Consider the following 14990-nt stretch of genomic DNA (forward strand, 5'->3'; position numbering starts at 1 on the left):
GCATTTATGGGACTAAAAGTAAAAGGCAAAGCCAGTGGTGGGCCAGGATGAATTCTGTCTGAATTCTGAGTCACAGGGGTGAGGAGCACAGGTGTGTTCAAAAGAATAGAGTACTGAGGTAAAGAAAAGTCATCTTATACATGACATTGCTAACAGGTGTGCACATGCTTTCATAGATATATTCATATCATATGCTGGTCATTGCATTCCACACCATAGTGTATGTCCTCAACTCTGTGAGCTCTAAGGGGTTTGATCTAGTGTAGTGAGCCAGACCATATAACTCTGTTTTTTCCTTCTTCTGGACCAATCCTAGAATCTGGATCCAGGTCTTCCCTGTGTTCAGGGCTGTTTCCAAGGGAGAAATAGTTCCCAGAACCTGTCCCTGGCTATTCCCTATCCAACCAGTTGGTTGGATAGGGAATACCCAGGGACATAGCCTTGGAGCCAGCAGAAATCCAACCCTCCTACATTGCATGGTATTCACAAATATAGGATAGAGAGTAGAGACTAGGTACAGTGGAACATCATAGGGAAAATTAGAGATGAGTGTGTTGGGAGTTTTGGAGTAACTTGGTGTGCTTGGAAGGAGGGCTGCTGGTTTGGGGCTGGAAAGGCATTGAGTCTACAGAGAAGTCTGATATCAGCTCTGAATCACATTCACCCTGGCTCACCACTTCAGCTCCTCCAGGATAGGCCAGGCTTCAGGTTTGAGCTATGCCAAGAGATATATTAAAATGAATCTGGGGCTTGACTTATAGGTATAACTGAGCAGTAAATTTCTACTATCATGAGAGATTATTAGGGTCATTGTACTTCAAATCATTTTAAAATATGCAGGTATTTTGTGATTTTCTTCACAAAATAATAAAATTCATAAGTCTGGCCCTAGGTCTGTCTTGTTCATCTTTGTATTCCCGTGGCCCAAACCATGCCTGGCATATAGGTATATAAATATTTGCAAATCAAAGTGAAGAGAATTGAAGCACATAGAGTCCAAAATTGGAAGAAGGTGTGTGTCAGTTTCTTAGGAGATTTTAATGTTTTTCCATATTTTTATTGGTGCATTATAGTTGAACGTATTGATGGGATTTTTGTTACATATTTGTACATGCACAAAATATAACAGTATAATTTGGCCAATATCACTTTCCAGCACTTGCCCCTCCTCCCCTTACTTCCACCCCTGGTCCCTTTCCTCTTCTGATCTCCTTTTGATTTTCTTGAGATCCTTAAACCCTGTTTTAGTCAGCTTTTTCACTGCTGTGACCAAAAAACCTTACAAGAACAATTTTAAGGAGGAAAAGTTTATTTGGGGGCTCAGGGTTTCCGAGGTCTCAGTCCGTAGATGGCTGGCTCCATTGCTGTAGGCCTGAGATGAAGCAGAACATGGCAGAAGAGTGTGGTGGAGGAAAACAGGTTAGAACATGACCACCAAGAAGCAGAGAGCGAGCTCTGCTCAACAAGGACAAAATATATACCCCAAAGGCACACCCCCAGCAACATCTCCTCCAGCCACACCCTACCTACCTATTGTTTCTACCCAGTTAATCCCTATCAGGGGACAAATGCACTGATTACATTAATATTCTTGTAACCCAAATCATTTTACCTCTAAACTTTCTTGTATCATTTCACATGTGAGCTTTTGGGACACTCCTAATGTCTAAACCATAACCCTCACCCAGCCCGCATCTATCTTTTCTTTTTTTCTTCTCTAGTTTCCATATATGAGAGAAAACATAACCTTTGACCTTCTTTCAAGAGGGTTTTCTACCATCTCTGTCCTCAAATCATGTTGAAGTGGAATGGGTGGGTATGCAGTAAAGACCATATTGGTGGTACCAGATGGATTAGGGAACTCAGAGTAAGCTTTTTGTTGACATAATACAATGTGCAGGCTCTATTAGAACAAGTGATCACTCCCCCACTATAGAATCCTGGTCTGTTGTAGAGTAGGGGTGATAACTGACTACCAGGCATAATTTGGATGCAGAAGCAAAATTCTTCCAGAGTCAGATATGTATTTTGCTCTGCCTCTGCTATTCCAGATGAGGGGATCAGTTTCTTGTTTCTTTTTTATTATTATTTTTTTAAAGAATTTTTTTAGTTGGAGATGGACACAATATCTTTATTTGATTTATTCATTTTTCATGTGATGCTGAGGATCAAACCCAGTGCCTCACATGTACAAGGCAAGTGCTCTGCCACTGAGCCACAATCCCAGCCCTCTTTTTTTATTATTATTTTTCTTTTTCTTTTTTGGTACCCAAGATTGAACCCAGGGTGCTTAACCACTTAGCCACATACCCAGTCTTTTTTATTTTTTATTTTGAGACAGAGTCTCACCAAGTTGCTGAAACTGAACTAGTGATCCTCCTGCCTCAGCCTCCCAAGTTGCTGGGACTACAGGTATGCACTACCACATCTGTCAAGCAGATTCTCTGTAGTGGAACCACTATGCCTAAGACATCTTGAATGTCAGCAATTCCATACTGGGGTCCTCCAGTTAAGGAATAGTTTCCATCACTTTGTTAAAGACAATATTTTGGGAATCAAGCTGGATAAAGTAAGTTCAGGGTGGGCAGAAATGAACAAAATCTTATGTTCCTGAAATAACAAAATAATAAATATTTTCTGGTCTAAAGAATATTAATGTGTATCATGCACTAGGCTAAGTACTTACATATGTAGCAAGAAATTTTTATTGAAATAGTCATTTTGGGCTTTGAACATTTTATACCTCCACCTCTCAAAGAAGTTACCTAAATCTTTATATCCCTACCTAAACTTAAAAGTTTGTTTTTTGTTGTTTTTTGTTTTTTGTTTTTTGGTATGGGAAGGTCCAAGACAGAAATTGTCAGAAACTCTGTCTTAGACTGTTTTATGACTAGGGATCCTAAGTTTTGACAAACAATTCACTTAGAGGTAAATTGTTCACAGTCTGAAAGGGGTTAGAGTTGAAGAAATGGAAGCTTCTGGGCCTAAATAGGGAAGATTTGCCAAGACTAAGCAAAGAAATGGGGGTCAGTCATAGTGGTACATACCTGTAATCCCACTATTCTGAAGACTGAGGCAGAAAGATCCAAGTTTGAGTCCAGCCTCCGTAAATTTGGGATGGTCTCAAAATAAAAATTTAAACAACTAGTGATATAGCTCAATGGTAGAGAACTCCTACATTCATTTTCCAATACTTCAAAAGAAGAAGAAGGAAAAGATGGATAAGAGGAGAAAAGAAATGGGATTCTTAAATATTAGGCTTTTTTTTCTGTTTTAACATATTATACAAATTTAACAACTTAAAACACCACCCATTTATTATCTTGCTATTCTGAGTCAGAAAACCAGGCTTTGCTAAGAGCCTCCCAAGACCCAAATCAAGGTGTCAGCTGGGTTGAGCCCTTAACTGGGGGCTCTGGGGAACAATCTGCTTTAAGCTCATTCAAACTGCTGGCAGAATTCAGAACCTTTTGATTGTGTCCTTGATACAAGTCCCCTTCATCTTCAAGACAACAAAGGCATATTAAATCTTTCTCATTTTTTTCACTTCTCCTTTTAGTATAAGAGAAAGATCTTTAGGGTTCATCTGATTAGTTTAGGTCTATCTGAATAAGCCAAGATAATCTCCCCATTTTAAGGCCAGCTAATTATTAACCTCAATTCCATCTGCAAATTCCCTTTTGCTATATTCACAAGAATAACACCAGAAGACAAAGGTAATAGAGCCAAAATTGTGTATCACAGAGTCTCTGGGGAGGAAAGCAGCCTGGAATCCACTTCCACAGAGGACCCAGAATAGGGAACACTCAGAGTTAAGACTTTGGAAATTGGAGAATGGTCACTATGGTGGAGTAGACACTGGAATCTCAGAGCATGTCCCCTAAGGGTACGCAGGCTTGAACAAGACCCATACCAGCATAATCAGCATGGCCTGAAGACCAAAGGCCTGTTCCAGATATCCTGTCTAACATAAAACACCCAGAGATGTTTACAAGCCCCTAACTAGGGAAAGAGAGAACAGAAAGAATACCACAAAACACATCTGAGATCAAATTCCCCATAAGGTAGGTGGTTAAAAGCTTAAATGCAAATTGCCTGATTTAGAGAATCAAGGAAATGTATATTTTTATAACTGTCGTTGAATCATTCTAAACTGCTGTACATACATTATCTCATTTTGTCATTATAACAATATTAGGAAATTTAAATTATTATGTTCATTTTTCCTGATCAGGAAACCGAAGCCCACAAAGCAACTAAAAATATTAGATTTGGTTTGTTGAAGAGTTACTTATGCTAGGTCCTAGGCCAATTAATTGTTTCAATTAATCCTTACAACGATATGAGAAAGAGGCCACTATCATCTCATTTTGAAGCTCTGGAACTAGCTTTCCTACTTTCACAGGGCTCCTAAGTCACATGGAATGAAATACAAGTTTGTCATACTTTTTTTCATGGGGAGATAAGAAAGGGACTTCCTGAGCTAGGCAAGCTCCTTGCTTCCTGGGGAACGAAGGTTATAGGCCGTAACTGTGGTAACGGGGGAGAAGGATCCAGTTGTGAAAAGGAAAGCTTGTGAATCCCTAGCAAGTCTGCCCAATGTGCTGAAGTGTGATACCAGGACTGCAGCCAAAAACAAGGGACCACCTGCTGCCCTGGGGAAGGGATGCCAATAGCCAGGCCTGCACACATGCAGCTGTGAGAAAGGAGTTTTGGAGTCACTGCTAAATTTCTAAAGGGCTGTCAAGACTGCTCAAGGGCCCTCCTGCTGAGAACAAACTGTTGTTTTTTTGTTGTTGTTATTGTTGTTGTTTTAGTTCTTCTGCCTCCCACAGGACCTTAGGACTCACCCACTTCTCTCCTTAAGTCATTACTGTGGGATACCTCAGCAGGGCTAAGATTTTGGAGGTACATCCCTCTTCAGTGTTCCCAGTTAGCTTCTCTCCCACAAAAGCTTCTTCAGCCCAACCCACCCCACCTTTTTCTTTTTTAGTGTTTGGCTGCTAACCCCAGAAGACAGATGAAAATAAAAGTATCAACCTTGGGAGGAAATCAGATTCATAGGGACAGAGGCCATTCAACTGGAGAAAGATCTAGAGCAAGCACTAGGAGCCAGGAGCAGGAGGCGAGGTGGGTGGATTCTAGCTTGAGACTAGAATCAGAGATGGATGTTCAAGTTGGATTAGAGCTGGGAACAAAGTCATGGCCCAAGACAGGACAAGTGTTAAGCTGGCCTTAAAGTACAAAATATAAGAAAGAGCATGTATTTGGAATCAATCAGAGTTAGGTTTTGGTTCTGAAACATCACTATCTCTTCTATAAAACCTATCAGGATCATTAGTAGGAAATGCTATAGAATTAAAATGTAAATGAGATAATGAATGTAAACTACCTGCCAGTTTCTGGAAGATAGTGATTTCTTAATGATGAATAGCAGCTATGATGTTATTCGTGTCCCTCTGGTAGTGGTTTTACTTTGAGGGTTCTGGGGCATGGTTGTTCAGCTGTGCTTGGGCTAAACCTCCACTGGCTTCTGGGCTGTGCTGACAATGCCAGGTTTGGCCAGCAGAGCGAGCAAGGAACTCCTTCCCATCCCTCCTTACAACTCCCTCCCAGGCCTCAGGATTGCATTGCTTTTGAAAAGCTGAGAGAATTACCCAGGGAGAAATGAAATCTTTGGGACAAGGAATGATGTTAGGGAATTGTGATCTCAATTGATCTGTGAAAACCCTTCTTCCTATATTTTACACAAGGAGTAAAGCATATCAGTGGTGATGATAAGAGACATTACTGAGGAGATTGTGCCCAAATCAGCGTCTAAAGCAGCTCTGTTGAAGGTAGTACCACTAATGGCTGGGAACATTCAGGACTGAAATGAATGAAAATTCCCTGTACTTTTCACCCCTAAATTACACAGATCCTTTCCTGTTATTGCTTTTCCATTTTCAGTACCTTAGCCCGCTGACCTCAGTCTTTCCCCTCATCAACAGGTCCTATAGGGCCCTGGAGACTAATAACTCAGGGGCCATTTATGGAAACCCTTTCTGAATGACCTTCCTTTGGCTCTTCTATCCCTCAAGTGAAGCCCTGACTTGGCAGATCCAGACCTCTCTTAGCCTACCTATGAAGGCCTCTGTGTAAAGCAAAGTATAACCATCTAGCTAGAGTCAGCCTCTGGGGATATGCCTCTGCTCTCTCCCAGCACAAGCCCCGGGAATGTAGAAGTCCAGTCCTGCCCCTCGTTTCTTTCTTTTACCCAACATCCCTTCCTGCTCTGGTTCCAGCCACCTGCTTTCTCAGCCTGCTCCCTCCTTGTTTATTCCAAGAGAAGAGCCTCCTGTGTGGGCAGGGGTTGTGTAGGCAGAGAGTCAGCACAGAAGCACGTCTGCACATCATAGAAATGCAGTGAAGAGAAGGCCTTGAAAGGTGTGGAAGAGGCAACCTAATCAGACACAGAGAGAGAAGCTAAGCAAAGGGGGAAGGGGCAAGCAGGCACCCCCAAAGACTAAACTATGACTCTTAGCACTGGATCCAAGCTTCCTGGATGTTAAAACCAGGGTGCTGAAGGAAGAGCACATTACATGACTCTGGGTCATGAACACTGGGTTTCCTGGACCTACAAGCTAGTTGGAAATAGTAGTATCTAATAAAGCAAGTTATCTCTCTGTGTGTTAGGAACTACATTCTCCTTTCTTTGGCTGTTTCTCCTGAATACTTACTGAAGCATTAAGTGTTCCCCTTTATCTTAGTTGTACTACAGAATACTGGAAGAAAGGTCATGTGCCCATATTGGAGCACAGATGGCTGAAATTTCCCCAAAGGAGAGATAAATTGTTCTAGATATAAAATTGAAGATAGGTGGTCCAAAATCCCTCTCCAAAGAGCAAAGCAAAACAAAAGAAAACAAAAAATAGCAGATAACCTACGCAGGTCAAGGCTTGAGTTAAAGACAGCTTCACTCAGGACTGACCCTGAGCCTACTTCAGAACGTCTTGCAATTGTTTCCTGTGACTATCCATATTGACTTTGCATTTCCCTCCTTGCTCAGATCTAAACCCTCTCTGTTTCCTGGAGCTGAGCAATCTCATTCTCTCCATATGCTGGATTACTCTTGGCATAGATGAAATTTCCTGATTTTGAGATATGAGTGTCTACCCTCTTAACACTACATTTTTATCCCCTCTCTCCCTCTTCTGCTCATGGTATTTCCCCCTTCTCCACTATAGCTATTTCATCTTCTTCTTCTTCTTTTTTTTTTTTTTTTGCCATCCTTGTAAACCATCTTCATGAAATCAATCTAACTCACCATCTCCTGACTCTCATTTCCCATTACCCACTAGCATAGAATATGAGCAAGGTCCAAAGATGATGAATAATATTGAACAAACAAGAAAACTGAAGTTCAAGTTTCCTGAAGTCAAGCATGAACATTCAGCTGAAGCTAGAATCTGAGTGTAAGATAAAAAGACAGAAAACAAGTAATGAGAAGTGTGGGGAGTACTTTTGATAAACTATTGAAGAAAGGGGCACGTATTAGTCTGCCCAGGCTGCCATAACAAAATACCACAAACTGGGTAGCTTATACACCAGAAATACATTTTCTCGCAATTTCAGAGCTAGAAGTCCTAGGTCAAGGTACTTGAAGATTCAGTTTCTGATGAGAGCTTTCTTCCTGTTTTGCAGACAATTGCCTTCTCACTGTGTCCTCACATGATCTTTCCTCTGTGTATAGTGGAGAGGGAGACAAAGAGGGAGAGAGATTGATCTCTGGTCTCCTCTTCATTTTATAAGGACACCAGTTCTATTGGATTAGGAACCCACTCTTATGACCTCATTTAATCTTGATTACCTCTTTCAAGGCTCTATCTCCAAATACAGTCACAAAGGCAGGAAACAGAGCCCTGAAATAACAAGCAAAAAAACAATTACAAGGCATGTTATTGTAGGAATTACCATATCAAAAGATACAGGGTGTTACATACGCACACAGAGAAGGCACCTAATCCAGACTTGTGGGACTAAGAAAAGCTTGTCAGATAAATTTTGTTCCCTATAACTTCTTTTACAAAAGCCTAAAACTCTTATATTCTCAACTTCTTTGAGCACTCCCAACACCTGTACTAAAACTAACAGTCCCCTAAGAATGGTATATCTTAGGGGATATACCATCCCCTGCAGAAAGGGATAACTTCTCATCTCTCAACATCATCTATCAGATTTGGGGTCTTACATGCATCGTGTTGCTTCCTCATTCTCAATAGACCTTGAAACTCATAACTTTTCTTCCTCATTGCTGACAACTGCCAATCTTCTGGAACTCACCTATTTCTCACTTTAAGCATTGTCACCTCCTGCATAGTCTCTCTCTTCTCCATGTCCAGCAGAGATTTCATGGCCCATTATTTCATTCTTGTCCCTTTATTTTTCCATCCTACAACTGTGTTAAAATTCCAATTGTGAGTGCTAGGGTTGTGGCTCAGTGGCAGAGCACTTGCCTCGCACATGTGAGGCACTGGGTTCAATCCTCAACACCACATAAAAAATAAGTAAATAAAATAAAGATATTGGGTCCATATATAACTAAAAAATTTTTAAAGATATTTAAAAATCCCAATTTTGAATAAAGCAAACCATCAATATTCTTTATGTTTGCATCCAACTAGCTGATCTCTGCTAGAGAAATTGATACACTGGAAATGTATGGTCATCAACCCTCCAGTGGGCCCCAATATTTTCCTATTGTCTTACTACTTTCCTCTTGTCTCCATTTTCCTTCTCCCATTATATGGTTTTCTTGGCTTCTAAAATTTTAAACACACATCAGTCATGGATAGCCTAATCTTCAACTTCAAAGAGATAACAGAACTATAAGACATCAGCTTCCTACCAAATTTATAAATCTACTGTGTTAGTTAAAATGCTGGTTAGGTTGCTATGACAATAGAGAAAAAAATTACAGAGACGTAAGATTGTAGGGTTTTTTTTTCTTTTTCATGCATAAAAACCAAGAATGATAAAATGATTTGAGATGTCATTCTGCCATCCCTAGTGAGTTACCCTTCCTGCCTAATCAAAGATGGCTTCCTTCATATCCCCAATCAGCCTGCAAATGAGAGCAGTAAGGGGGTCTGTGGCTCTCCTTTAAGACCCTGACCTGGATGTTTCACTTTTCACTTCCACCTACAACCACTGTCCTAGTCATAAAGCTGCAAAAACAAAAACGGAAATAGAGTAGTTATGTGGTTGGCTGTGACTTAGTTTCATCTATAACTATCCTCTTCTACTAATTTTCTCTTACAATTGAGATTGATTCTCCCATCATCTCCACTTCTACTCTGGATTCTATACATCCTTTCCCTCTCAGCAACCTGGCATTATTAAATAGCCATTCTTTGGAAGATTCCTTGGAAAACTGGGAGTGGAACCACCATTTGACCCAGCTATCCATCTCCTCAGTCTATACCCAAAGGACTTAAAAACAACATACTACAGGGACACAGCCACATCAATGTTTATAGCAGCACAATTCCACAATAGCTAAACTGTGGAACCAACCTAGATGACCCTCAGTAGATGAATGGATTAAAAAATGTGGCATATATACATAATGGAATATTTCAGCAATAAAGGAGAATAAAATCATGGCATTTGCAGGTAAATGGATGGTATTGGAGAAAATAATGCTAAGTGAGGTTAGCAAATCCCCAAAAAACAAATGCCGAATATTTTCTCTGATATAAGGTGACTGAGCCATAATGGGGTAAGGAGGGGGAGCATGGGAGGAATAGACAAACTCTAGATAGTGAAGAGGGATGGGAGGGGAAGGGAGGGAGCGGGGTTAGCAATGATGGTGGAAGTGATAGACATCATTATCCAAAGTACATGTATGAAGATCTGAATTGGTGTGAACATACTTTATATACAATCAGAGATATGAAAAATTGTGCTGTATATGTATAATAAGAATTGTAATGCATTCTGCTGTCATGTATTTAAAAAATAAAATCAATTAAATATTTTTAAAAATTAGCCATTCTCTGTGTTGCCATTCTCTACATATCTATCAATCTTCAGACTTTTATATATATTGGAGTAATTCCATCTGAGAACAAGTTATAGTTCTCTCACCTTAAAAATCTTTCCTTTCACATCCATCTCTAGTTCTGCCCCCTTTCAATTTCTTAATAATCATACTTGCAGGACTGGAGCTGTAGCTCAATGGTAAAGTACTTGCCTCACATGTGTGAGGCACTGGGTTTGATCCTCAGCACCACATAAAAATAAATAAAGATACTGTGTGTTCATCTACAAGTTAAAAAATTTAAAAAAATAATCATACTTGCCTAATGTTACTCATCCCACCTCCTCCTTTCATTCAGTTTTTAGTGTACCCTCCTATCTTCTGCCTCAATGATCTCACCAAAATGGCTCTTTTCAAGGTTGCCAAGGATCTCCAAGTCACTAAATTCATAGTACACTTCTCAATCCTTGTTTGTTTGTTTAATCCAGGAGAAGCATTTGAACAAGATCAGCACTTTCTCCTTAGATCACTTCTTCTTTAGCTTTATGATGCTTCATTCTTTTTTTTTAATTTTTTATTGTTGGTTGTTAAAGAGAGAGAGAGAGAATTTTTTAATATTTATTTTTCAGTTCTTGGCGGACACAACATCTTTGTTTGTATGTGGTGCTGAGGATCGAACCCGGGACGCACGCATGCCAGATGAGCGCGCTACCGCTTGAGCCACATCCCCAGCCCAGTGCTTCATTCTTTTGTTTTCTTCCTACCTTCTCTGTCATAGTCTCTCTCTCTATCCAGCCTGGTCTGGATAGTCTTTCCCTATCCAGCAGGCTGGTCTTTATCCAAGCTTTGTTAAATGGTCTTCTTCAAGTCTGAATGTAGTAGCACGTGCCTGCAATCTTGAGAGACTGAAGCAGGAGGATTACAAGTACCTCAGCAATGTACTGAGACCCTGTCTCAATATGAACTGGGAAAAGTGGCAAAGTGCCCCTGGATTCAGGAATACCCAGTACCAAAAATAAATTTAAAAAGTCATCTTCAGATTTCTTTATAGCCTCTATGACTTTAGTTCTAGCCACCATCATTTCTCACCAGAATTACTATCATAGAATCCTATTGCCCTCCACACTAACTGCCACTGCAATCTTTCCAAATCTTTCTTTCTAAATCTCAACAAATTCCCAATGTTTCATTTCTTTCTTGCTTGGTTTATAAGGGTCTACACTTGCTGCTTCCTGAGATGGAAGGTATATCCTTTTTCTATTGCTGCTGTAGCAAGTTACCATGAATTTCATGGTTTAAACAATACCTACTCATTAGTTCACATACTTGTTGGCCAGAAGTCTACAGTGTAGCTGGGTTCTCTGTTCAGCATATCACAAGGTATTATCTAGACTAAATTTTCTTCTAGAGATTTGGAGGAGGACTGAAGTGTCTGTTCCTTTGCTGGCTGTCGGCTTGGGGCTACTGTCAATGAGAAGCCACTCTCAGGCACTTACCCCACATGCTTCCCATCCTCCAGTTAGCAACTTCCTCCTGCATTCCTCCAAGTGAGCTCTTCTATCTTCAAGCCATTGATAGTGTGATGAATCCTTATTCTACAAATCTCTCTGATTTCTGCTGCTGTGAGCAGCCAGAGAGAAAGTCCTTCAAGAGGACTTAGTGTGATGTGGTTAGGACTAGTTGGACAATTTTCCTAACTTGAGGTCAACTGATTAGTAAAATGAATTACATCTGAAAAATCCCTTTGGCACATAGCATAATCATGGAAGTAGTACCTCATTATATTCAAAGGTCCACACACGTTCAAGAGAAGATTCTACAAGGGTAATCATTTTGCAGGTCATCCCGTGATTCTATTTGTCCCAGGAGAGGAAGCCATGGAAAACATTTTCCTGAGGAATTGCTGCTTGAAAATTGAGATCCCATGGATGAGAAAAGAAGGAAGAAAGAAGTTTCCAGAGAGCATTGCAAAAGGCATATAACTGGGGGATGGATAACAATAAAAGTGGGGGGGGGACTAAATGAACACCAGTGTGTCTACAGAGGAAAGAAAAAAAAATACAGTGCCTTGAAAGAAGTAAGATAGAGAAGTAAGCAGGAGTCAGGCCATGAGGGTTTCACAGATCCTGTTAAAGGGTTTTATCTGTCCCAAAAGGAAAGGTCAGAGAGCGGCATAATTAATTGGCATTCTGAACACAGCACTATAGCTATAAGGTAGAAGGTGGATGCAAAGAGGCACCAGAAAAATGCAGTGGCCCACTTAGGAAACTAGGAGAGTGGTGCAAGGTAATGTCTATGGATGTATAAGCAGGCAGAATCAAAGAACACTCAGTAGCTAAAATCAGCAGCACTTCATGATTGATTTAATACAGGAGTGATGTAGTTATGTTCCCCAGGAAGCAAACTCTAAAACAGAGATTCCTGTAAAGGATGTTTACTAAGGAGTGCTCTTGGAGTGCAAGAGAGAAAATTAAAATAGGATTGGGCAAAGGGAGAAGCTGAGCAATAATTCAGTACCAACAAAGGCCTCAGTCAACCCCATGAGGAGCTCTGGGGCTGTGAACACATTTCAGAGTTGTCCTTTATTGGAGTAGGAGGACTGAACCCTTCTATCCCTGCACTGAGCAGTCAATGGAAACAGGAAGCCTCAGAAAGGGTACATGACCTTGGATGAGCTGGCTTTCTTCTGTTCAGACAACTCCTGATAGGAGGTTGACAGTTGAGGGCCATCTTCCAGAAGCACTCTCAGCAGCTGGAGAATAAATCCATCATTTTTGGAGAGGAGTCTAGGTTTTGCATCACAGCCTTCATTATAGGGGTGAAGGAGCATAAAGGAGGAAGGCATTTAGAATAATTCCTAAATTTCTGATTTATGTGTCTTGATGGATGCATTTATGACATGTATTGCAATCACTGGTTTACTTGGAAAAATCTCCATTAGAGCGGGAGCTACTTAGAGACAGAATATATGCAAGACAATGCACAGTGGTCCTATATCTGGCACATGGTTTGTTGGATAAGTGAATGCAATCTAATTCTGTTTCCATTCCTCTCTCCCTACATTTCCTTTGTCCCCATCCAATGTGGGAAAAGTTCAGCAGGTTATCTGTGGCTCCACCTGTGCTGGAGTTGAACAAATAGCAAATCAAGCTCTTCTGGTCCAGAGCTCTCAGAAGAGCAAGGCAGGCAGTGCCAGGAGAAAAGGAAGTGGAGGTAGGTGATGACCCCCCCACACACACACACCCCAGATTTAAGCCCTCCTCCAATTCCTCAGCCCCTATAAACACGGACAGGACTAGGTCCTCTCCAAAAGATTAATTAGATACATACTCTAAATTCCCCATAAACCCAGACCCCATCCCCACTCTAACCTGCTCGTCTAATGAAGCCCCCATCTCTTGCAGCCAATTCTGGGGGCCAGAAAATAGAATTTCCAGTCATACCAGAATTTTTTGGAATGAAAAACAATGGATAGGGAACGGGGCTCATACAGTAGAGGAGGCAAATCCTGCCCAAAGAAGCTGAACCCACTTCAGTCTTGCAGGGGCACCCTTCAGCTTCCTGCTCTACATCCAGTGGCCCGGCCACCTTTGGCCCCCGCTCGTGGGAACCTGACACTCTACACAGGCGGCTCCACCTGCGCTGAGAGCAAACAGGGAGCGTCAGCGTGTCGGTTGGGGGTGGATGCTGCCTGGAGACCAAAGAGACAGCCAGGCCTCCTCTCTTTTGCCTGGGTCCAGGGTGGGTGGTTAAAACACTACCCAATCCTATATATCCTAAGCATTTTTTCACCTCCATCTACCGCCGACCTCCGCACCCTAGTAAGACTCTTTCTTTGGGCAGCCCTTTCCCCTGCCAGGACTTCCCGGTGGAGAAACAACGCCCTCCCCCATGCCTCCCAGTTTCTGAGGGTTCCTTGGAACCCTTGAGTAAAAAAGCCTGGTGTTGGATATCAGATAGAGATGGGGTGGTTCCATAAAGCACTTGCAGAAGCTACCCCAGCCCCAACTCACAGCTGGGAGCTGCAAGGAACTAAGAAACTACCTTAAGTGTAGTGTGACGGTCACTGTAGCCACTGCGGCACAGTACCATAAACGCCGTGCCAAGCAAGCTAAGGCACCTGCGCTGCAGTGGGTGACCCCTGAATTCAAACCCACCTTTCCATCGCCACCTCCATGTCCCCTGACCCACCAGAGAAAGATGCTGGCCCGGCAAAAACTGCACACTGCCCCCTCTCGCCCTCCCTCTCCGGCAATCTCCCTCCGCCCCGCCAACACTAGCGCGCGCCAGCATATACACACACACACACACACACACACACACACACACACGCATCACACACGAATTCCCCAGAATTCATGGGGGCGTTGGTAAAGGGAGGTGGGCAGGAAAGACATCTCTAAGAGAAGACCAGAGATCTAGGGAGGGGGCGAGCCTGGAGGACAGTCACGCTGGAGGACGCGTAACTCCAGAGCGAGCGAGGGAGGAAGGCGGAGAGTCACCTGGTGGGAGAGGCAGACCAGAGCCTGGGAGGCACCAGAGCCTAGGCGGGGCGATCCCAGGAACTGAGGGCCAGGGGCCAGGGCTGAGGGCGGAGACCAGGCGGAGCAGGGGGTGGGGTAGGCGGGAGTCTGAGCCAGAATCTCGGCATGAGCAGGTGGAGCCTTGGCGGGAACCCGCCTGGCGGAGCAGAGTGAGGCAGCGGGCTCAGCTGGGGCCATGGAGCTGCTTAAGCTAAACCGGAGCGTGCAGGGACCCGGACCCGGGCCGGGGGCTTCACTGTGCCGCCCAGGTGGGCCCCTCCTCAACAGCAGCAGTGCGGGCAACCTCAGCTGCGAGCCCCCTCGCATCCGCGGAGCCGGGACAAGAGGTGGGTGCCTCCCTAAGCCCCCACCACATGCTCCTTTTCACCGCACCCCGTAACACTAATAGAGCCTCCCCCGCGACTTCTACACTGCAGCGACAACCC

The 14990-nt window shown here is 42.7% G+C and overlaps 1 protein-coding gene across 1 annotated transcript in view; it reads left to right on the forward strand.

Moving 5' to 3' along the window:
* The first annotated feature begins 14422 nt into the window (after positions 1-14422).
* Cckbr (cholecystokinin B receptor) overlaps positions 14423-14990 on the forward strand; it is a 12535-nt gene continuing 11967 nt past the window's right edge. The window contains exon 1 of the mRNA XM_015476008.2: positions 14423-14891. Coding sequence (XP_015331494.1) covers positions 14741-14891 — 151 coding nt within the window. The 5' untranslated portion in view covers positions 14423-14740. The remainder of the gene's footprint in view (positions 14892-14990) is intronic.

The sequence above is a fragment of the Marmota marmota genome, unplaced genomic scaffold, assembly GCF_001458135.2.
Source record: "Marmota marmota marmota unplaced genomic scaffold, marMar, whole genome shotgun sequence".
NCBI classification, from domain to species: domain Eukaryota; kingdom Metazoa; phylum Chordata; class Mammalia; order Rodentia; family Sciuridae; genus Marmota; species Marmota marmota.